The 22,871-nt window shown below is 42.8% G+C and overlaps 1 protein-coding gene across 1 annotated transcript; it reads right to left on the reverse strand.

Annotated features, from left to right (window-relative positions):
• Positions 1-20,396: 20,396 nt before the first annotated feature.
• Positions 20,397-22,268, reverse strand: LOC147436419 (triacylglycerol lipase OBL1-like). The gene has a single exon (XM_086488161.1). It carries the CDS (start codon positions 21,660-21,662, stop codon positions 20,547-20,549), a length of 1,116 nt encoding a protein of 371 aa, XP_086344287.1. The 5' UTR covers positions 21,663-22,268; the 3' UTR covers positions 20,397-20,546.
• Positions 22,269-22,871: the final 603 nt, after the last annotated feature.

Consider the following 22,871-nt stretch of genomic DNA (forward strand, 5'->3'; position numbering starts at 1 on the left):
CAGTAGCAAAATTGGAAGCGTCCACTGCTTACAGGTTTGTAGCCAAAGCAGTAAGCCTTAAAAACAACCCAACGTATATATTCGAAAAATTGATTGCTATGCTGCTGGCCAAGATATTGGATCCACAGGTTCTTATTAATCTTTGTCAAATTCTCTCGCACAATGTACTCCAGCAAACTGCCAAGCTAAAATCTCAAAATGTTTTCAAAGCCTGGTATGTTTGGCAATTCCTGTATTGGGCTACTGCAGCAGATGCTAATGAGCAGGTAGAGAAGGCTTGGAGTGAGAAGCCAATTTCTGAGCCGAAGAACATTGAGTTGTCCTCAGGCGATGAAGAAACGGATAGGCAAACTATTTCAACATACCTGAAAAGGAAAGCAACTGCAGAACAGGCTGGCAGTTCAAAAAAGCCAAAGACTACACTGACAAAGAGCAGTGAGTTTTTGAAGCAGATAGAAAGCCAGGTCAAGACAGTAAACACTGAGAAAGCTGTAGTGAGCCAGATAGAGTAGAAATTTGCTCAAAAGACTGTGCCTAACCAGTCAATAGCAACAAGTGCAGACTTTGCTACTGGTTCTGGGAAAGATCAGGCCAAGCCAGCCACTTTCGAGAAGATAGCAGACCAGTCAGGGGACAAAGGAAAGAGCCAACTGGACAAAGGGAAAGCTCCAGTTTCCTCAACACTACCAGGGGAGTTCCTACTCCAAATACTGAAAACATCCTACAACTGGTAAAACAGCACAAGTTGCAGCAAATGCAGACTAAACAATTGAAAGGGAATCTTACGCTAACCAAAGCTGATTATGCAACTCTACCCTACATAGCTCTAGTGGCAATATATGAGCCTACTGATTCTCATCCAACCACAGTCAAAGATAGATGTTCAGTCCTTATACAGTCTTCTTGGAATACCATTGTCAGTTGTATGGGACAACTGATGGAGGCTGCTGGATCAGAAGATGAAGTCAAAAAGCTCAAACCTTACTTGATAGAGGCACAAGATCAGATTGAAAAGCTCCAGAAAGCCCAGGAAGAGCAAAACATACAACACAGGGTCCTGGAAGCTCATTCAGAAAGGACTAATGAGTTGTTAAACAAAAAGTTAGCTAAGGCTGAATCTGAAATAATGATCATCAAAAATCAACGAAATGAAGCACTGAGAGCTGCAGAGCGGGCTGAAACAATGCTCAAGATGAAGCGGGTGGAATTCAAAAACCTGCTAATGCACCATACAGCTCTGAAGGCTTCTCTGACTGAAAGATACATCTATAACAGCTTGTCTGAAATTTTAAATCCATTAGGCAATGTTGTTTTCAATCTAGAGAATTTAAAGTCCTTGATGGAAAGTATGCAGAGTGATTTGCAGGACAAGGTGACTGAGTATAATAATGCTCTGATGAATCAAGCTATGTTAGATTATATTGAGCAGCAGACTTCTCCGGATGAGGAAGAAGAAGACAAGGAAGATGAAGCTGATCAGGAGGAGGATTCAAGAAGCTGGGCATACAAAGAATGATGATGATGTCCCACCACCATCTCCACCTCCAGGACCTGGTACCGGTGGGACAGGGACAAATGAAGGAGGCCAGTCCTCACAGCCAGACCAGCTAGGCCAGAATGAGGACCAGCAAGAAGGACAGGCTGAAGGGCACCAGCCGGGTAACCAGCAGACTGAAGAGCAGCAACCCAGTCACACTGGGAATCAGCCAACAAATCAGTCCCAACTCAACAGAGATGCTAAAGGGAAAATGAAAGTGCAAGATGAGGGACCAGTTATTGATCATCAACATTCACTGCAGCTCATTACCCTGAATAGGCAATTGAGACATCAACAGGCCTCCATAACCAGACAGTATCTGGAGGATTATGATCTCTTGTCTAACTTGGAAAGATTTCAAAGGCTATATGTGGGAGCCAGGGAAATGGTAGAACATTGGAAATCAGCATCTTTCCATGATAAAGAAGCTTGTCGTCTACCTGCGCATCCCAATACAGTCCAGCTACTGGAACGAGTTCTTGAATGGATACTCAATGCTGATGAAAGAGTGGCAAACCCGCACTGGCAAAGGCACTCTACTGCAGATTGTCGCTCCCTAGCCCTAGAACTGGAACTTCTGTTGGTTAACAAACCAACTTACCGATGTATGAAGGATGTTAGGTAACAACTCAAGGAAGTTTTGGTGCAAATGCAAACTACCAGAGGTGTTTTGGATCAGAGAGTCAAAGCCATTCTTGAGGACCAGACAGCCACTAGCAGAGGACCTCAGACAAGAATGTCAGTCGGAGCAAAGGCAACTGCTCTCCGAACATTGTTCCAGCTAGTGAGAATCACCAAAAAGATGATGCAGCAGGAGAACAAGGCTGTTCTCAATTTGTGCCTGATTCTCCACTTCTCTTGTATGCTGTTCCAACAAGAGAAACAGAGCTGCCAAGATTCTTTCCAGCGCTGTATCCTCAACATCCAGAACTAGTTGATCGTCTCACATACTTCAAAATTACTGATGAGCTTCAAGATTGGTATGAGCGATCAACTGTGGAATGGAAGACTTGGGAGACGCTGTTCAATGATGCTCTCCAAATCAACGACATTCAGGAACTGAAAGAGGAGATGCATAGGATCCAGTTGTGTATGGGCCAGTCGAAGATTCAAGTCAGAGGACTGACTAGGATTACTAATCAGTTGCTACAACTTACGGTCGAATCTTCTAAATTGCCTGAAAAAGACATTGCAGCAAAGTCGGGTCTGGCACCACAGTACATGCAGATGGCTGAGATTCTTTTCGAAGCTCGAGTCAAAACTAATCAGCCTCTTCTAGAAGGATGGATCCATACTGCTTCGCATTGTCATAAGTTGGCCAGAACCAGACTGAGCAAGGGCAGGCGTACACTCTATGATCCTGACACCAAAACCTATCATTCCCTCACACCTTATGAAGTAGAGATGACCACCGACCGGCGGGATCAGCTTGAGCAGGAGGCCATTTACCGACTGATTCAGAAGGAGAATGCTGGTACTGGGACTTCTCAGACGCCATCCAGGTCAAAGGGCAAACGGAAGACGGTCCAATGGAAGGATACTGGGTAGTTCCATCTCAGAATTCAGTGGCGACTTTTCTTCTCAGCAGGCAGGTGGAGATGACAGCTCTACCTTGGCCTGATGACAGCTCCACCTTGGCCTGGTGAGAGCTCCACCTTGGCCTTTTCAGCTGCCTCTCGCAATCCTTGGCCTTTTCAGCTACCTACTCGCAATCTTTGTATGGCCATTCTATCAGTGGTCAAGCCGGAATCCCAACATCAGAACCAGACGATGGATTTTTCAGTCTCACATCAGAATCAGACAAGGGAAAGTGCTAAAACCAATCATGATGCGGTGTGACATGGAAAGAAGAGACCTAGGCACCTCTGATCATAATAATGCATGATGCGGGATAAGGGCCCAAATCCCTCTCGTAATAAGCAATGAAAACACTTGTGGATCTCGTAGTATGATGTGCACTGGGTAGAGATAGTGCTCCTCTATCTCTTGCTCTCTCTGGCAACCCTAGCATAATCTCTCCTCTAGGCGTATACCTTTCTATCAATCAGGTGCGTAATTGATCAATAACACATCTAATACCATCAGATAGGTGGGTGTCCATGTACTTGGGGTGTGAGATGAACCCATCGTCTATTGTCTAGAGAACGGACCATCCTGTCCTTATTAAATCCATGTAGCTCAAACCAAGATGATACCTATGCAAACCAACAAAATGTATCACCATCAGTGGCCAGCTCCGTGATGACTCAAGCACTAGTCATGCATAATTGCTAGGTGGTAGCTCACATGTGCTATGAATTAAAAGAACTGATCTAGCAAGAGCGTCGACTACAATTGGTGGTGTGATCATCTCAAATTTGACAATCTCATGTGGAAGTGAGGCTTTCACCTAAGGCTTTCACCTAGATCATCTTGGAGACTCTCTCTCTCTCTCTCTCTCTCTCTCTCTCTCTCTCTCTCTCTCTCTCTCTCTCTCTCTCTCTCTCTCACACACACACACACACACACACACACACACACACAACACACATATCTAACTACACTAATCACACGATGCAAGCAAGAAAACGTATCAAATCACAAAGAGGACAGACGAATCGATTGCAAGCAAAAGAGGGAGAATTGAAGAGGTGAGCCTTTACTTCTACTCTATTGTGTGTGTGTGTGTGTGCACGCGCGCGTGCGCGCGCACGCACTTGCGTGCCTGCGTACACGTGTGTACTCACGTTTCAAGCAAAAAAACTGAATCACAAAGAGGACATACAAACTGATTGTAAGCCATAGAGGGAGAATGCAAGAGGTGAGTCTTTACTTCTACTTTTTAGTGTGTGCGTGCGTGCATGCACGTTTCAAGAAATAGGGTAAGGGGGAGTGTGGAAAAAAATATTCCTTTCTCTCTTCTCCTTGTAGTTGAGCTTTCCTCGATGGTATACTTCCTTTAGTATGCTGATGCTCCAACAAACGCCCATTGTCGTGCAGCTCCGCCTCCATGATGGGAAAAATAGCAAAAGGATACATTCAATGCCTCATTGAAACCTATATGATTATTTGACAGTAATAAGGGCTTGATAACAAGCATGTTAAATACTAAATTTATGCCAAATGTGGCTTTAAAAGGCTAACAAATCCCTTAATGATGCTAAAAAAGAGGATTTTTGAAGTGAGCAAGCATTGTAGTACTCAAAATGCTCTACAGAGTTGTCTTTATGGCTTGTCAATTGGAGCTATGATGAAGAAGTTATGGCAATCTGAAGTTGGGATTGATTGGAGATCTGTACCAGATTGGGCAACTGCAGATGAGGGATCACAGATAAAGTGAATGCATGGGCTTGAAGTTCTCACCATAGGAGTTGATGGCTTGTGTGGTACTAGATGAATTAATTCCAGTTTTGGTGGCCTTGGATTATGCGTCCAACAGAGTCCAAGTGAGGCGAACTTCTTATGAGTCAAAGCTGGTAAGTTGAGCTTTTGGTGTGGCTTGTCGGACTTGAAATCTGAGCAACAGGGAGTAAATTGCAAACGAAGGAAGTTACAGCTTGTTTCAATTGAATGCAAAGGGAAGGCCTTTTGTCAAATGCAATCAACTTTTAATCTTGAGGGCATGTGGCACTATTAAAGGCACTAAAATGTGTCAGTCAAGCCAGGGCTACTAAGAATGAAAATGTGGTGCACGGCAATGCCTTGATCGAAGCGTTTGCCTAATGTGGTGTTCAAAAAGGAGGTGACCTCCCACTATTGTTGCATTGGCGCCCAATGAGGGTCCCAAAAGGCTTACAATGTGTGGATTAGGGGGCGGGGGGCGCGGGATAAAGGAGGAGAGGGCGTGGAATAGCGATCGAGGGAAGCGCAGAGTGGGGAAGAGGAGCTCGCAGTGGGTGTTGTGCGGCTCGGACCAAGACAAGAAAGAAGAGGAAATTGCTCAAGGCTCCATGGTACCCCTGTTCCGTATCGCTCTCAGCTGATTTTGCACAGCTCTAGCTTCGGCTTTCCATATCACCATCCCCATTTTCATGCCACGTCAATGACGACGGCGCCACATGGGGGGGGGGGGGGGGGGGGGGGGGGGGGTTCTACTTTAAAGGAGAGGGGATTTGCATGAGAAATATAGGGGAAAGAATGAGGAAAAGGAGAGAAGAGGAACATAGCGTAGAGGGAGAAGAAAAAGAAAACAGAGGGCTCTCTCTCTCTCTACCTTGGTGAGCAAGAGGGGAAGGAAGCTCGTGGCTTGGCGTGGTGAGGAGAGTAAGTCGAGGATCTCTCACACTCTCTCAATCTTGAGCTTGCAAGTCTCTACTCTCTCTCTCTCTCTCTCTCTCTCAAGCAAGGCATGCAAGGGAAAAGTAGCATGTGATTAGTAAGGCAAGAAAGAATATGACGGAAGAGGAGGATTGAAGCAAAGGAGGGGTTTGAGTTCTTTTTTTGGCAATTAGATACAGAGAAGAAGAGAGTTAAACGTATTTTCAACAACAAGGGGAATGAGACAAATAGAGCTTTTGAGAGATAATAGAGCACAGATCTTGAGGGCTATTGAAGCATAAAAATATCAACATAAAAAAGAGAAGATTTGCAGAGTCCATGAGGGCAATTGAAGCAAGGAGAGCGACATGGATGAGATTGTTGGGGTATAAAGCCCAATGTGGTCGCCTAGGTAAGTGGGCGGGCCGTCATGTATGTACACATATTCTTTTGTAAAAACCTAATAAGAACTCACTATGCTCTACACATTACAGTAGAGCGAGTTCACCATATCGTCGTGCTCTTCTTCTCGCACTCTCTCTCGCATCGCACTTCCGCTCGTACTCCTTCAATTGGTATCAGAGCTCAGATCGAGGCTCGGGGCAGCACTGCAGGAGGCTAGAGTCAACAGCTCATATTGGAGTGAAATTCGACAGGCGAAGACACGGCCCCAAATCTCGGCCACCGTTCGGCTTCGACAAAGGTCTGCGCAGGCCATTTTCGACTACGTGGTCTCGGCATGTGCAGATCCGACTCTACAAATTTGGGGTTTTCGGCCTACGACTGTAAGTGCTGAGGATATCGACACTCCCAAAGTGTTGATTTATGGTTGTCTACACATCGAAGGACGGCTCACAGTTCTTGGAGGCGTGTCACATACGACATGGGCGCATCTAGACACAGACTGTAGGCGACATCCACTAGTTCATCAGGTAGCTTGTGTTTGCTGCTTGATATTCCAGATTTCATCCTGACATTGCAGGTACTTCCACATGGGATGTATTGTCAGAGATGATGTATGTTTGTTGAGGGTTTGCTGGCTCTGAGTCACGCAACAAACAACCGCCGTAGCGGTTACAGCATATAGTGGGAAATTTGTGGATGTATGACTTTGTGGGAAGTCTATGTACTGTCAGATTTACTGCAGCCTTTGTTGAGGGTCGAGTGAGGTTTTATTGAGCTGGGGGATTCTCGAATGTTGAGATCCTTTCGGTGATATAGGTCTTGGAGCGATCCCTCAAGCACCCTTAGATAGGCAGCTAGGATGTATTGACTGTGAGTTAGACAGTTGGGATTGCATCTTTGCTTTACTGCCATTGAGGCATTGTCACAGTCTATGCTTACAGGACAGTGACAGGACAGTGAGAGACAGTACAGGTGCAGGACAGGTTTACCCGCAGCTTACAGTGTCAGAGAGACAGTGTTTTTTGAGCTGTTTTTTGGTCTGTTTTTTGAGTACACCAGAGCCATTTTACAAAGGAGACTCTGCCGAAATTTATGCAGAATCTGAAGCTTTCTTGGTTCATTTGACAGGTTGATATTGGTTCAAAGGTCAGTTTACAGGGGAAACTCTGCCGAATTTTTCCCAGGAAAGTAAACCACTGTGAAGCGTAGCTATGGCTGGATCACAGGACACTGCTCTTTACAATATCAAGAAGCTGGATGGAACCAATTTCCCATTGTGGAAGAAGCAGATTTGGCACGTGTTGGTACAAAAGAAGCAGATAAAACCTATAAAGCTCAAGGGGATAAAACCAGAAGATATGGACAAAGATGAATGGAGCGAAATGGATGAATTGGCACTTTCTACCATTATACTGACTTTGGCAGAAAGCGTTTACTTCAATGTAGAAGACGAGATGTCGGCTTATCAAGCATGGTTAAAGCTGAGTGATCTTTATGAGAAGCAGAGTGCAGCTTCACAAGTATACTAGCTTAAGAAGCTTGTTGACTTGAAGATGAAAGAAGGGACACCTATGTCCAATCATCTGAATGAATCCAACACAATCTACAGTCAGTTGTGAGCTCAAGGTGTCAAGTTTGATGAACCTGTTAAAGCTATGTTCCTGTTGATCACATTGCTGGAAAGTTGGGACACTTTTTGCACAGCTTTGAGTAATTATGCACCTCCAGATGGTTTGAACATAGCAGGTGTAGAAGGAAGTCTGCTTATTGAAGAAACCAATAGAAAGACAATGGACAAAGGCAAAGGAACAGCCTTAGTTGTCAGGGGAAGGACCAAAGAAAAGTACAAAGGTGGAAAGAGGAATCAGTCTCGTAGCAAGTCCCGCAGTGCTAAAGGCAAGAGTGACATAGAATGCTACCATTGTGGCAAGAAGGGTCACATGAAAAGAGACTGCAAAGAATGGAAAGCAGAAAAAGGCAAAGAGAAAGCTGAAGACCATGGTGAGAAGAACAAGTCCTCAGTGAAGATTCAAGAAATAAATGTGACAAACACTGTTGCAGTGGATGACAGTCTAGTGTCAGGAGACATCTACTTCTTGAAGAGTACAAGGGACTCGGCTCTTCTTACAGCATCTGATGGAAATGCACTGAGTGACTAGATTATAGACTCAGGGGCATCACTTCATGTGTCTCCAAACAAGGAGTGGTTTACCTCTTATGTTCCCACTATAGATCATGTTCAGCTAGGCAATGGGCAGACATGTGAGATCTTAGGTGTGGGAGATGTTCAATTGAAATTTCAGAATGGCTCTTCTTTCACGCTGAAGAATGTGAGACATGTTCTTGCAATTACAAAGAGCTTGATCAGCACAGGTTTACTTGATGATGCTGGCTACGTCACCACTTTTGGACAGAACATGTGGAAGATATCCAAGGGTTCTATGACTGTAGCACATGGAGTAAAGTCTGGAGGACTTTACATGATTTATGTATCAAATGTCTCTAAAAATGTAATCAATGTAACCGAGCAACCGAACGTTTCTTTGTGGCATAGCCGGTTAGGACATATGTCCAAGAAGGGAATGGAAATCTTGTCTCGTTCTGGTTATTTGCCTGGCTTTTCATTTAATGATTTTGAATTCTGTGAACATTGTCTGTATGGTAAGCAAACACAGCAGCCACATAAGCATAGAAGCAGTAGAAGAGATACACAGTTGGCACTTGTTCATAGTGATTTGTGTGGACCTATGCCTAACCTATCTCTAGGGGGAGCTTCTTACTTTATGACATTTATAGATGATTACTCGAGGAAAGTATGGGTTTACTTTCTCAAGCACAAGGATGAAGCGTTTAGTGTTTTCAAAATGTTTGTGACACTTGTGGAGAATCAGAGTGGCAAGAAGCTTAAATGCTTACGCACTGACAATGGTGGAGAGTATGTTTCAAAGGCCTTTCAGGACTTTTGTGAGTCAAAAGGTATAAAAAGTGAAATTACTGCTCCTTACAATCCTCCTCAAAATGGTGTTGCTGCCAGAGGATGAATAGGACCATACAAGAGAAGGTCATAAGTATGTTGTCTAATGCACAGTTGCCAAATGGGTTTTGGGCTGAAGTTGTATCAACAGTTGTTCATCTTGTAAATAGATCTCCTAGCAAGGTTTTGCAGAAGGATTCAGTGCCAGAGATGGTATGGTCAGGCAAAATGCCCTCATACAAGCATCTCAGAGTCTTTGGCTGTGAGGCATATACTCACGTTCCAAAGGAATTTAGGAACAAACTTGAGCCAAAGAGTAGAAAGTGCATCTTTCTAGGCTATGGTAATTCTGGTGAGATGGGGTACAGACTTTGGGATCCCGAATCCAGAAAGGTTGTCCGCAGCAATGATGTTCACTTTAATGAATCCAAATATCATTCTAAACCAGAGAGGGTTGAGGAGATTAGAAGAGTTGTCTTACAAGAAGATGGACCTGCACGTGGAAGACAAAATGTCAGTGCTCAAGAGGAGCAAGGACAGGATAGAGTGGAACCACAGGTTGTGGCTGAGCCTGAGCCACCTATTGTGCGTAGATCTGGACGTGTCACGCGACCTCCTGATAGAATTGTTCTATCTATGAACTATGTCATGTTGATTGATTGCAATGAGCCTTCATGTTACAAGGAAGCAGTGCAAATGAAGGACTCCGGGAATTGGCAATTGGCCATGCAGTCAGAGATGACAGCTCTGCATAAAAACAAGACATGGAAGCTAGTTAAATTACCACAGGGCAAAAAGGCTCTACCTTGTAAATGGGTTTACAGGTATAAGATCACCGCTCATGATAGTCAGCCAAAGTACAAAGCAAGGCTTGTTGCCAAGGGCTTTAAGCAAGAACAAGGCATTGACTTTGATGAAGTCTTCTCTCCGGTGGTCAAGATGACTACATTGAGATGCTTTCTTGCATTGGTTGCCATATTAGATTTGGTGTTGCACCAAATGGATGTCAAGACAGCGTTCTTGCATGGTGATTTAGATGTGGAAATTTACATGCAGAAGCCAGAAGGGTTTGTTGAGAAAGGCAAGGAAGATTGGGTATGCCAGTTGTTAAAGAGTCTTTATGGCTTAAAACAATCACCGAGGGCATGGTACCATAAATTCCACAAGTTTATGCTTTCTCAAGGCTACAAACATAGTGAGTTCGATCACTGTCTATATACAAAGAAGGCTAAGGATGGTAGTTGGCTGATCCTTATTTTGTATGTGGATGACATGTTGATTACTGGCAAGCACTTGGAAGAAATTTCCGCTTTGAAGTCAAAGATGGCAAAATCGTTTGACATGAAAGACATGGGTGAGGCAAGTCATATACTTGGTATGCACATTGAGAGAGACAGATCAAAGAAGTTGATTTGGTTATCTCAAACAAAGTATATTGACAAGGTTTTGCAACGTTTCAATATGGAGAAGGGAAAGGCACTGAGTGTTCCATTGCCACCATATGTGAAACTTAGCAAACAAGATTGTCCTGTGTCTGAGGAAGAACAGTCTGAAATGGATAAGATTCCATATGCGTCTACAGTGGGTATTTTGATGTATGCAATGATTGCTACTCGCCCAGACATTGCATTTGCAGTGGGAGTAGTAAGTCGATACATGTCAAACCCAGGCAAGAAACATTGGGAGGCAGTGAAAGGAATATTGAGATACCTGAAAGCTACAAAGAGTATGCGTATATGCTATGGGAGTCAGGAGCTAAGTGTAAAGGGTTTTACAGACTCAGATTATGCAGGTGACTTAGACAACCAAAGGTCTACGTCAGGGTATGTCTTTACATTGGCTGGTGGAGCAGTATCATGGCGTTCTAGACTACAAGATTGTGTTACTCAGTCTACTACAGAGGCTGAATATGTTTCAGCATCAGAGGCATGCAAAGAATCAATTTGGCTTAATCGACTAGTAGCAGATTTGGGAATCAAATAGGAGATGCCTGTGTTATATTGTGATAGTCAAAGTGCTATACAATTGGCTCGCAATCCAGTTTATCACTCAAAGACAAAGCATGTGGATGTGAAGTATCATTTCATCAGGGAAATGCTCGAGGATAAGCAACTTTAGCTTGTCAAAGTTCACACCACAAAAAATCCTGCTGATCTACTTACAAAAGGACTTCCCTCAGAGAGCTTTGCGCATTTTCGCAAGCAGTTAGGTGTAGGGTAGTACATCACTTCTCTACATCTCTTGTATATTAGCTTGTATAGTAGCTTCTCTCACACTTAAAGTACCACATTGGACTTTAAGTGGGAGGTTGTTGGGGTATAAAGCACAATGTGGTCACCCAGGTAAGTGGGCGGGCCGCCAGGTATGTACACATATTCTTTTGTAAAAACCTAATAAGAACTCACTATGCTCTACACATTACAGTACAGCGAGTTCACCATATCGCCGTGCTCTTCTTCTCGCACTTTCTCTCGCGTCGCACTTCCGCTCGTACTCCTTCAGAGATTTCCATCACCGTCACATCAGCTTAAACTTGAGCTATGATCTTGATAAGCCACAAAGCCGTTAATGACCCATTTAATCTTCCAAAGGGAGCTTAAACTCCTAGCTGTTAGTTACTCCAAGTGGTGACGGTGTCATTAAGGACCCGCCTTGGTTATCAATTAAATTGTACCTAAAGATTTACTCAATTTCTTGATGATTACAGTGATTGCCAGAGCTTTTCATGTCTATTGTTCTCTCTCTCTAACACCTCTCACAGTCAGAGGCCCCGCGCCTTCCTGGATCACATTTAGTACACATATCCCCCCCGAGACTTGGTGAACCCGACCCAAAATGAGCCGAGGTTGGAGGTGAGATGGAGATACTAGAACAATTTATGCAGTTTATTGAAGATATATTTCCATTCAAATGGATTTGATGGGAACCAAGCAATTGCAGATTTGCCAAAAATGTTGCAATTAGTTTAGGGATGCTTGCTCGAATTGAAAGCCAGGAAGACAAAAAATCAAATTGATGATCCAGTGGAGATGGCACTTGAAGATGTATGGGAACATTGTGGTGTTTTTCAAGGGCACAATCCAAGTGGTCTTCTTGCATGCTATGAAGCAGAGATGGAGAGTTAAGGAGTTCCAGAGGATCGGACGATTGGAACTTTTGCAGAAGTTGTAATTTTCGAATTTAAAGATAAGGCTCGAGAGCTGGCAGAAACATATCCCACAGAGTGGGACTGTTTTGAAGATGGATTTGTTCATGAAATCTCAAGGTTTATCAAATTGACAATGAAGCAAATTACTGAATGAAGTCAGATTGTCTTCAGTAAAGGTGAAGGGGATCAGATGCAAGTCCTTAACTATGATGAATTTTGGGAACACATTTCTGCAAGAAGTAAAGCCAAAGTAAATACATCTTTGGAGGTAGCAGATTCAGCTTTAGAGGATCGTATTTTGTGCAACCTAGAAAAGGTAAACAATGAATTTAATTCTAAAACATAATTATACAAAAAAATTCAGAGATTGCTCGCATGGTCACTACCTCCAATAATGGTCCCAGTGAAGACGTAGACTGTACAACAAGTAATTCACAAGCTAATGACCTTGACATGGGTTATTCTGAAGGATTTCATCAAGCAGATGAGCCTCTACAGGATACTAATGAAACTATCAGCACTATAGTTGAGAAGGAGAACATGTTTGTTGTAGATGATTGCATAAATAAATCTACAATGGCTGATGAAGTGATCGAGATTGTGGACCCAGCACACAGGATGAGCCTGAGAATGCCAATGAACTTATGATTGCTACTAGGAGTATGTTTGCAGATGTTGTTGTCATAGAAGAAGATTCCATAATTGATGATTTCTTGACTAAATCTAAAGGAGATGATTATCACAATTTAGAAGAGCTTTCTAATGCATGTACCTCTTCAGAGGGGGTGCTAGATGATCCTTTATAGTGTTATGATGGATTGCTACATAACATGGATGCAGATGAGGAAGCAGAGGATGATATTGATGAGTATGAAGATTGTCTAGATCATGCTGATTGTGAACAGGCTATCCATGGGGAATCTACTTCTATGCCTATACATGGGCGGTATGAGGAGATAACTCCTACAATTTTGATGAATGTTGAGACATTAAAGCGTCGTTTTCATGAGGATGCTATGTGTGAAGATTTATAGGCTAAAGTTGTTTTCCATGATCAAGTTGAAATCCTAGGTAAAAATTCCTTTGATGATACACATTCAAATTGTTCCAAGCATCTTCGTGATGGCTATGAAGCTAGAGGGGGTGATGATGCTAAATCATCATTGATATTGCAAAAAGTACATAGATTTCTTCATTTACTTGGACAATATGCTAGCTATGGCTGGATTTGGATGCTATTTCTAATGATGCTTATGTCAGTAACGTTCTAAATGCCAGTAAAAAGGAGTCTGTATACTTTGATGCTTGCTGGTCACGAGCTAAATTTGCCAAAATTTTATGGGATGTGGGTGTTACACTATTCTTCAAGTGATGCTATAATATATTGTGGGACCCATCAATGCTATGTACTCTTAATGGTATTTGATCCAAGAGATTCAAGGGATCTTCAAAAGCAAGCTCAATACGGATGGGTACTTTTGGGTATGCTTAGTGGTTGCGTGTTATTGGATCAAGTAATAGCAAGCATGCACCAAGAATGCTTGATGCTAATTAAAACAAGAAATGTATGCTCATGTGGATATTATGATGCTCCAATGTTTGGGCAATAATTCCTTATTATTCCATTTGATCCTGGAGGCTACTGAAGTACATGCTGCAAATTCAAAGGACATCAGGTATTTTCTTGTAGCAGGTTACGTGGTAGTAGATTTTCATTTTAGATTTATGCTAAGTGGATATATTTTTGGGTTGTGTGGCCAATATGCTTACATGGATATCTTCCACTTGACATCTTTGGACAATTGATAAAGTATCTTCATATCTTTTGAGTTGGTTCTATAGCAGAACTTAAAACGGACTTGACGGCCATTTCGTGTGCAGACAGACTAAGGCATACTTGAGCTTGAGAGAGTTCCCTAAATTGAGATTGATGGTCAAGTCGTGTGCATAATTAACTGGAGCACTTGAGTTTGGCGGGCTTCAGTAAAAAAGTTTTCCATAATTGAGTGATTTGGAGATATGGCAGATACAGTTCAAAGATTTGCGATGGATAGTTACCTAATGATTAAGTGAGACCGTTGATGATAGGGTTTACGCCTTGTTTTATTTTTCATGTACTTCCCAATTATGTGAACTTGATGATGGCAAAGAGCTTTAAGTGCTTGTAGCAGATGCAGATTAAAACCCGGTTGGCACAGATCGGAGGCTGTGCAGGTTTAGAGGAGGTGGATGTCATGCAGCTTCGCCTCCATGATGAGAAAAATAGCAAAAGGATACATGTTAAGCCTAATTGAAGCCTATATGATTGTTCAATAGTAATAAGGGCTTGATAAGAAGTATGTTAAATGCTAAATGTATGCCAGATGTGGCTTTAAAGGGCTAACAAATTCCTTAATGATGCTAAAAAAGAGGATATTTGAAGTGAGCACAAATGGAAGACTATAGACTAGCATTGTAATACTCAAAGTTCTCTACAGGCTTGTCTTTACAACTTATCGATTGGAGCTATGGTGAGGAAGTTATGGCAGTCTAAAGTTGGGATTGATTGCAGATTTGTACCATATTAGGGCAATTGCATATGAGGATCACAGATAAAGTGAATGCATGGGCCTAAAGTGCTCCTTTGTGGAGAGCGTCGATCTTTTTAGATTGGCAATTAGAGCTCTAATTTTGAAGATACTGCTCGTTTAAGTTTCACCGGGAGCCAGTTCTGTACCAGATTGGTTGCCTCAGTTAATCTGCCATCTGAAGATTTTACAACCTCAACAGGGTTTGTATGTGAAGTATAGAATGTGTGAAGTCCATAGGAATTGTTGGTTTGTCAATCAAAGCTTGGAACAACAAGATATTAAAGTTTAAGTCGGTGACAATTGTCGACAGTGATATACTAGGTGAATTATTTCCAATTGTGGCGGCCTTGGATTGTGTGTCCAACAGAGTCCAAGTGAGGTGGAGTTCTTATGAGTCAAAGCTGGTAAGTTGAACTTTTGGTATTGCTTGTTAGCCTGGAAATATGAGCAACAGGGAGTAAACTGCAAACCAAGGAAGTTGCGGCTTGTTTCAACTGAATGCGAAAGGAAGGCCTTTCGTCAAATGCAATCACCTCTAAATCTTGAGGGCATGTGGCACTATTAAAGGCACTGAAATGGGTAACAAAATCCACAATGATGTTGTCAATCAAGGCGGGGCTACTGAGAATGAAAATATGGTACAACGCAATTATGCCTTGATCGAAGCGTTTGCCTAATGTGGTGTTCAAAATGGAGGTGACCGCGCACTATTGTTGCATGGGCGCCCAATGAGGGGCCCAAAAGGCTTACAATGTATGGATTGGGGGGGGGGGGGGGGGGGGGGGGGTAAAGGAGAAGAGGGCGTCAAAAAGCGAGGGCAGCGTAGAGTTGGGAAGAGGAGCTCACAGCGGGTGTTGTGCAACTCGGACAAAGACGAGACAGAAGAGGGGATTTGCATGAGAAATATAGGGGAAAGAACCAGGAAAAGGAGAGAGGAGGAACATAGCGTAGAGGGAGAAGAAAAAGAAAACGGAGGCCTCTCTCTCTCTACCTTGGTGAGCAAGAGGGGGAGGATGGAGATAGAGAAGCAAGAGGGATGGAAGCTCGTGGCGGGGTGAGGAGAGTAAGTCAAGAATCTATCACGCTCTCTCAATCTCGAGCTTGCAAGGCTACTCTCTCTCTCTCTCTCTCTCTCTCTCTCTCTCTCTCTCTCTCTCTCTCTCTCTCGAAGCAAGGCATGCAAGGGAAAAGTAGCATGTGATTAGTAAGGCAAGAAAGAATATGAACGAAGAAGAGGATTGAAGCAAAGGAGGAGTTTTAGTTCTTTTCTTTGGCAATTAGAGACAGAGAGGAAGAGAGTTGAACATATTTTTGATAAGGGGAATCAGACAGATAGATCTTTTGAGAGCTAACAGAGCTGAGATCTTGAGGGCTATTGAAGCAGGGAAAGATCAACATAAATAGAGAACATTTGTAGAGTCCATGAGGGAAATTGAAGCAAGGAGAGCGACATGGAGGATATTTCCATCACCGTCATCAGCTTAAACTTGAGTAACGATCTTGATAAGCCACGGAGCTATTAACAGCCCACTTAATCTTGCAAAGGGATCTTAAACTCCTAGCTGTCAATTACTCTAAGTGACAGTGTCATTAAGGACACGCCTTGGTTATCAATTAGATATTACCTAAATATTTCCTTAATTGATTGATGATCACGGTGATTCCCGGAGCTTTCCATGTCTAGCTATTGTTCTCTCTCTCTGACGCCCTCTCACAACCAGAGGCCCCGCCCCTTCTCGGCTCACATTTCGTATACATATCCCCTTGACACCGTAGTGTGTGTGTGTGTGTGTGTGTGTGTGTGTGTGTGTGTGTGTGTGTGTGTGTGTGTGTGAAAGAGAGAGAGAGAGAGAGAGAGAGAGAGAGAGAGAGAGAGAGAGAGAAGGGGGAAGGGGGGGGGGCTTGAGAGGAAGAGATGGCACTCTTTTCGGCTATAGTAGTAGGTGAGATGGCGGGGAGATGAAAGGAGCAAGGTATGCCAAAAATGAGGCATACCTTACTCTGTTGTTTTTTAAAGAGCATCAATATTACCTTAGATATTACTGTGTATATTATTGCATCTATTATTGTGTGTTGAATTTTTAAAACATTCCAAAAAGTATACAATGTTGCAGGGCTATTCTCTCTACTCTAACCAGCATTATCTTACTAAATTTTTTTGTAATCTTTTCTCTCTTTTCCTACTTCCTAACTTTCCAGATGTGATTCCTTTAGTCTTTTCCTTTCTTTTATTATGGAAAATTTAGCTTACACCTCCTCTATACTGACTATTCACTTTTTAGAGTACATGTGATTTTTCAAAGATTCTTGAATTTAACTAGCTAACTTTCATGTATGTGCAGGGCCTTGAAGCATCTCCTCGCATCTGTCACTCCACATCAAGCCCCCAATGGCAAGATTATGCTTCCTAAAGCCCCATGGATTCTAATCAAAGATGAGCTTGATTGAGTGAAGGGTTCCATCAAATCTAATTGCACGCCAATATGATAACTTGAGGTCACTCAAGGGAGATTTCACAAAGGCAAAGAAAGGTGGAAGCGTTCAACTGTAGGATTGAAGTCCCATGATTGGTACAAGATGTTACAAGTAATTCTTTCATTCAGTTTTTATGTTGTCACTTACTTAATTTAGATATTGAATTTTGTGTATGTCTAAAACCATACCAGTTTATCTTAATCTTTTGACATTGTAGTTCATTTTACCCATGAGTATATGGGGACAAGAAAGTGAGGGAAGCTATTTTCAAATTGCGGGAGTTAGTAAGATTCATCATATCTCTATTTCAACTAAACTTTTCTATATACACGAAGTCCTCATCATGCACTTAGTGTACTCTTGTGTGTTATCTTGTAGATTTACAAGCTCCAAAGAAACAAAAATAGATGCCATATGTGTTGCTCAAACGCTTGCCGTGGAAATAGTGTGTGGCATTGATGATGGATTTTGTTGATCTGTTCTTGTTAATTAAGTCTACCTCTTGATTCACGTGGTTGAGGAGATCGCTATATGTGGAGTAGTGCATACACAACGGATGTTCTTTTTAGAGAGGTTCTTAAAGATTCTTAAAGATTTTGTATGACTACAAGCCCAGTCAGAGGGATGCATGGCCAAAGAATAGATTGTGCAAGAGACAATGTTGTTTTTATTTCAAAGCATTTGGCTTCTATTGATCTCTCGATGCCTCATATGTGGTCAGATGAGAAGGATGCAAGGATGACTTCATACTTGGTAAGTGGAAAGGAAAACTTATTTGACATGGATATGGATCTACTCTAAGTGGTCAACAACGTTTTTATTTTCAATGCAAAGGTTTTGATCAAGTGGGTGGAATTGCTGGAAAATGGCAAGAGTAAGGTGTCTGCAAGAGAGGGAAGTATGGAATCAAGCTGGCGAGGCAGTAGGGCACCCTCGGTTCCTTGATACCTTGCATGTTTTCCAGATCTCATTAGTGCTGAGTGGATCAATGACAGAATGACTGAAGCAAAGGCACGCAGATAGGACATCACCAACAAAGAATATTGGGAGGATGTATGAGAGTACGCATACACTTAAACCATATTGTAAATAATTTTCTTTTTGGTTTTATCTTTGTAATTGATTATATAATTTTTCCTACTTTATAGAGTCTTTCCTTTAACTCTATGTGGTCAAGGGTTGACACTTTTATACAGTCCGCATTAATGAACATCGAACTATCATGGATTGTGGTGTCATGGAATACTTGAACACAAATGATGATGAAGCCAGGTATTGTGGGACTATTGAAATGATACTAAAGGTCAATTTTAGAACCTTTCATACCTTCATCTTTGAGTGCAAGTGGTTTGCAAATATGTCTAGATGGCATGAGAATGGAATCACATGCTGGACTTTAGTGTGCATCAAACAGGGAGGTATGACAACTTATTTTTATTATGCAATTATGAGCAGGTGAGTGATTACCTTTTTTACCTTTATTTGTTTGTAACTTAACACCAATGCCACTCACTTTGAACTTCTGTTCTACACGTCATCTATATCCCATCGATTCACCAACCGAAAGTACGATGGTTCATAGTTCTAATAACACTTCAAGGAAGAACCATTTTTGCCACTAAAGAAGTGGAGACCATCTTCCACCTCTCCCACCTATTACTTTGGATGAGGAGGATACAAAGGAGAGAGACCCATAATTCAAGTCCCACCATCGCCAATCTGAGCGAGGAGGATCATTGATGATGATGATGAGATGGAAGATGAAGAATTCAAAGATGATGAAACCAATACATCTAGAAATGCAAATATAGTTTCTCTCTTTATTGATTTAGGTATCATGAGTTTAGAATTAGATGATCCTACTTATAGAGATCTTTTGGAAGATGATTCATAGAAATTTTGTATATTTTATTCTATGAAAACTTTTTGTGGTGTCGCCCATTTATCACGCTCTCTCTCTCTCTCTCTCTCTCTCTCTCTCTCTCATTCTCATTTTATCAAGCATGTTAATTTATGTTAATCAAGTGGGTGTGATTAATTTAATTATAAACTATCTATCTTTTTTGTACAATTGTTTATGGACAATATCAAATTCTTTGTAAAAAAGTTCTAGAAAAGAGAAAGAAGTACTCAAATTAGAATATTTTGGCTATAAAACATTGCGCAATAATGCTAGAGGTAATAATAATGGTTATAACGTCTATCCCTTTCTCACATCTACCTTCACACATTTTCTTTTGTTATTGTTATGAAGAGTTATGGTTGTAAGCGGAGCCAGCATTTTGTGTTATGCATAGTCGAGAGTGATTGAAGACTGCTTTGAAGAAGAGCTCCTTTATTGTGCTCCTTGCTTACCATCTCTTCACAACAAGAGAGCTTGTCGCCACCAATGTGTACAGCATTTTAGAATATGCGAATGAATTTAAGGATGCAGTTGCTCGGGTGTAATGCATACGGTGTCTGCGAGAAGAGTTCGAGCCTCTTCTATTTTATGCAGAGTTGTCCACATTGGACCACAAAGCGTGTCTTACTTGCGAGCCATCATTAGTGACATATCAGTCAGGCCTTGCGCAAGCTAATCTATCCAAATAACCATCGTTTCATGCCTCAATGCTATTTTTTGAAAAATATCATGTTATTTAATTTTTTTAAAAGAAAAATAAAAAGAAGTACCCAAATTTGAATATTTTAGCACCAAAGTGGGGAGCGGTAATATTTACGATAAAAAGCTAGCTATTTTAGTTGTAAATCCCTATGAATACCTTGGACTCTACCTTGGATTTAGGCATAAATGAATTTGACCTTGAAAAACAAGGTCTAGAAAATGGTTTCTTTCAAGCATTGCCTCCCTCTATGAAAAGGGATGATTGTTGAGTTTTCTAGTGGCACGATTGCAAGCTGAGACAGACCCCTCTCTCTCTCTCTCGCTCTCTCTCTCTCTCTCTCTCTCTCTCTCTCTCTCTCTTTTTCTTCGTGCGCACACGCACATACTCACTCACTCAAGGAGAGTCATAAGCCATTGGAGAGGAATTGAAGCAGTAAAGATTAGACTACATAATGGGCATATAAAATTTACAAAGCCAAGGATGCATATGGTGAAAAACATTGGTAAAAATATTACAATATGATAGGAAATTTGGTAAATGATAAGTCCAACCAACTAGGTATAGGCAAAGAATTTATGTACATCTTAGACTTGTGCTACAAAATAGCCGCAGTAATTTCTTCATGAGTACACAAGCCAGCGGCTTGAAGCACCGCATTTGTGGAGGCTATGTAAGAGGCTGTTTTATGGTCAGAAAAGCCCAAGTTGAGCTTGCTAGGACGACAGCCTCCTAAGCGGGATGACATTTGGCCGAGCGTATCTTCATATAGGTAAATGGGTTGGGCCACATGCTTGTAAGCCGAGGCAAAGATCGGGTACGTGAGCAGGTTGGGCACACAGGGCACAACATCGCGTTTGTTCACCACACGGTAGCTTAGTCCAGTATCCATCACCACACGGCTCTTAAAATCCAACGCAAAGGCGGCATTTCCCACGCGAGGCGAGCCAATGGTGACGCAGCCAATGGTGGCACCCGGGAACGCCACCTCTCGGCACCATTTGGCGCACAGAGTGGCTAGAGCACCGCCCAGGCTATGGCCCACGCACACCACGCTACGCACGTCGTGGGCCTGCATTCCTAGATTTTGCAGCACTAGGCGCAGGTTCTGAGAGGGTATGCTGCTGTCTGTCACATCCTTCAGCGCCAGCTGAAAGCCCCGGTGTGCTCGGATGGAGGCGGGTGACGTGTACACGGGTTTGTGGCTGGCCCCGTCATACAGCTTCACAGGCTCCTGCCCTTCTGCCAAATCCGTGAGCACGTCTGCAAACCCCGTGCTCCACTCAGTAGGCTCCGTTCCTCTGAAGGCCATCACCACGCTCTCATCGTCCAGGATGCTGACGTGCACCTCCGTGTCCGTGCGGCCCATAACGCCCCCGAAGAGATGCGAGGTATCGATGACGTTGTGGATGAGCTGGCTGCGCTCCACCATCTGGAAGTCTTCTTTCATGCTGGTGCTCTTGTAGGCAGCCGCTGCCATCTCTATGAATGGCAGGATCTCTTCCAGCACCTCAGCCGCATCCTCCCCAATATCGTCACTTCCCTCTGCATATTGACCGACGGCGCCGAGCTCGCTGTCGGAGTCGTAGGCCGCTGTGTGCTCTGGAGAGAGAGTTGGGCATTCGTGTGCATAACTATATGCCTCCTCGTCAGATATATTAAGACTACGATCAGCTACTCCGCTATTATAATTGATATTCAGCAATGGTCGCATGATGAGTGCAGGCGGACTAGGCGTTTAGCTGTTCCCTTTAGCAGCAATGCAGGCTCTTTAGCTGCGGCCACTGATTTATCAAACTACTATCTTATGTGGGTTATAAGTTAATAAGATTATTAGCAGGGAGAGCCGCTTCTGGATTTATTTGGATTGGAACTAGTATTACTAATTGCTGCAATTTATAAGCTGCTGCTCATGCAAGCTTGCAAAAATTGCCCGACGCCCTCTCCTCGCTATATAGACGGGCTTGGTCTTGGATCCTCTACACTAGCTGGAGTGTTGCGGGAATCGTATTCCTAACCAATATCCCTGTTGCTAATCCTTACCTTGACTGCAATTTATAAGGTCCTTGATACTGCGCCAATTTATAAGGTGCTGCTCATGCAAGCTTGCAGAAATTGCCCGAGGCCCTCTTCTCGCTATATAGACGTAGATTGTAAGGCTTGGCCTTGGATCCTCTACACTAGGAGTGTTGCGGGAATCGTATTCCTAACCAATATCCCTGTTGCTAATCCTTACCTTCACTGCGCCTGGAATAATTAATTAAAATGAATTAGTCATGGCTTCTGCCGCAAGGTTCTCAACGTTCAAGCACGGGCTGACTTTCCGTGTACAACACAGTAAAACAGATCAGTAGCAGCTATCGGAAGAGGAGGCCTAATTGGCACCACGCCACCACCAATGACGAAGAAGTACACGCTTATTATATTGTTGAGCCCTAATCAGTACCCACAATACGTATATAGTCCGAAAATTCTCCTTCGCCGCACTTCTGTCGACAGTGACCGTCGATGATAATTGGTCCAAGCTGAAGCTAGACGTAAACTTTCTAAACTTGTCAACTTTGCACTACAATAGCACGCAAGGGCTTAAAACGTGCCTGCACTCTTGAATTTGAGAAAATCTCCATAATCTTTGAAAATGCTCTCCAAGTCATCACTACGCAGGTCAAAGGTGGGGTAGGGTGAGATGACCGCACGTCGGGATGAGGGATGAGGAGGGGATTGGAGGCGCAAGGACAACAAAGCGAAAAGTAGCTGAGACTTATAAGAGGAAAAAAACTCGGTTGCAAAGAGGGGTAATCAGCAAAGGGTGTTGAAGCTTTCAGCGACATAGTGTTGGCGGAATGGTTAGCGTTGGCGCAAGGATGGCGACGGATAGGGGACACTTATATTTTCTTTGTATGGATTGCCAATGAGAGCAGTG

The sequence above is a fragment of the Adiantum capillus-veneris genome, chromosome 18 (assembly GCF_014529385.1).
Source record: "Adiantum capillus-veneris isolate H3 chromosome 18, ASM1452938v2, whole genome shotgun sequence".
Lineage (NCBI taxonomy): Eukaryota > Viridiplantae > Streptophyta > Polypodiopsida > Polypodiales > Pteridaceae > Adiantum > Adiantum capillus-veneris.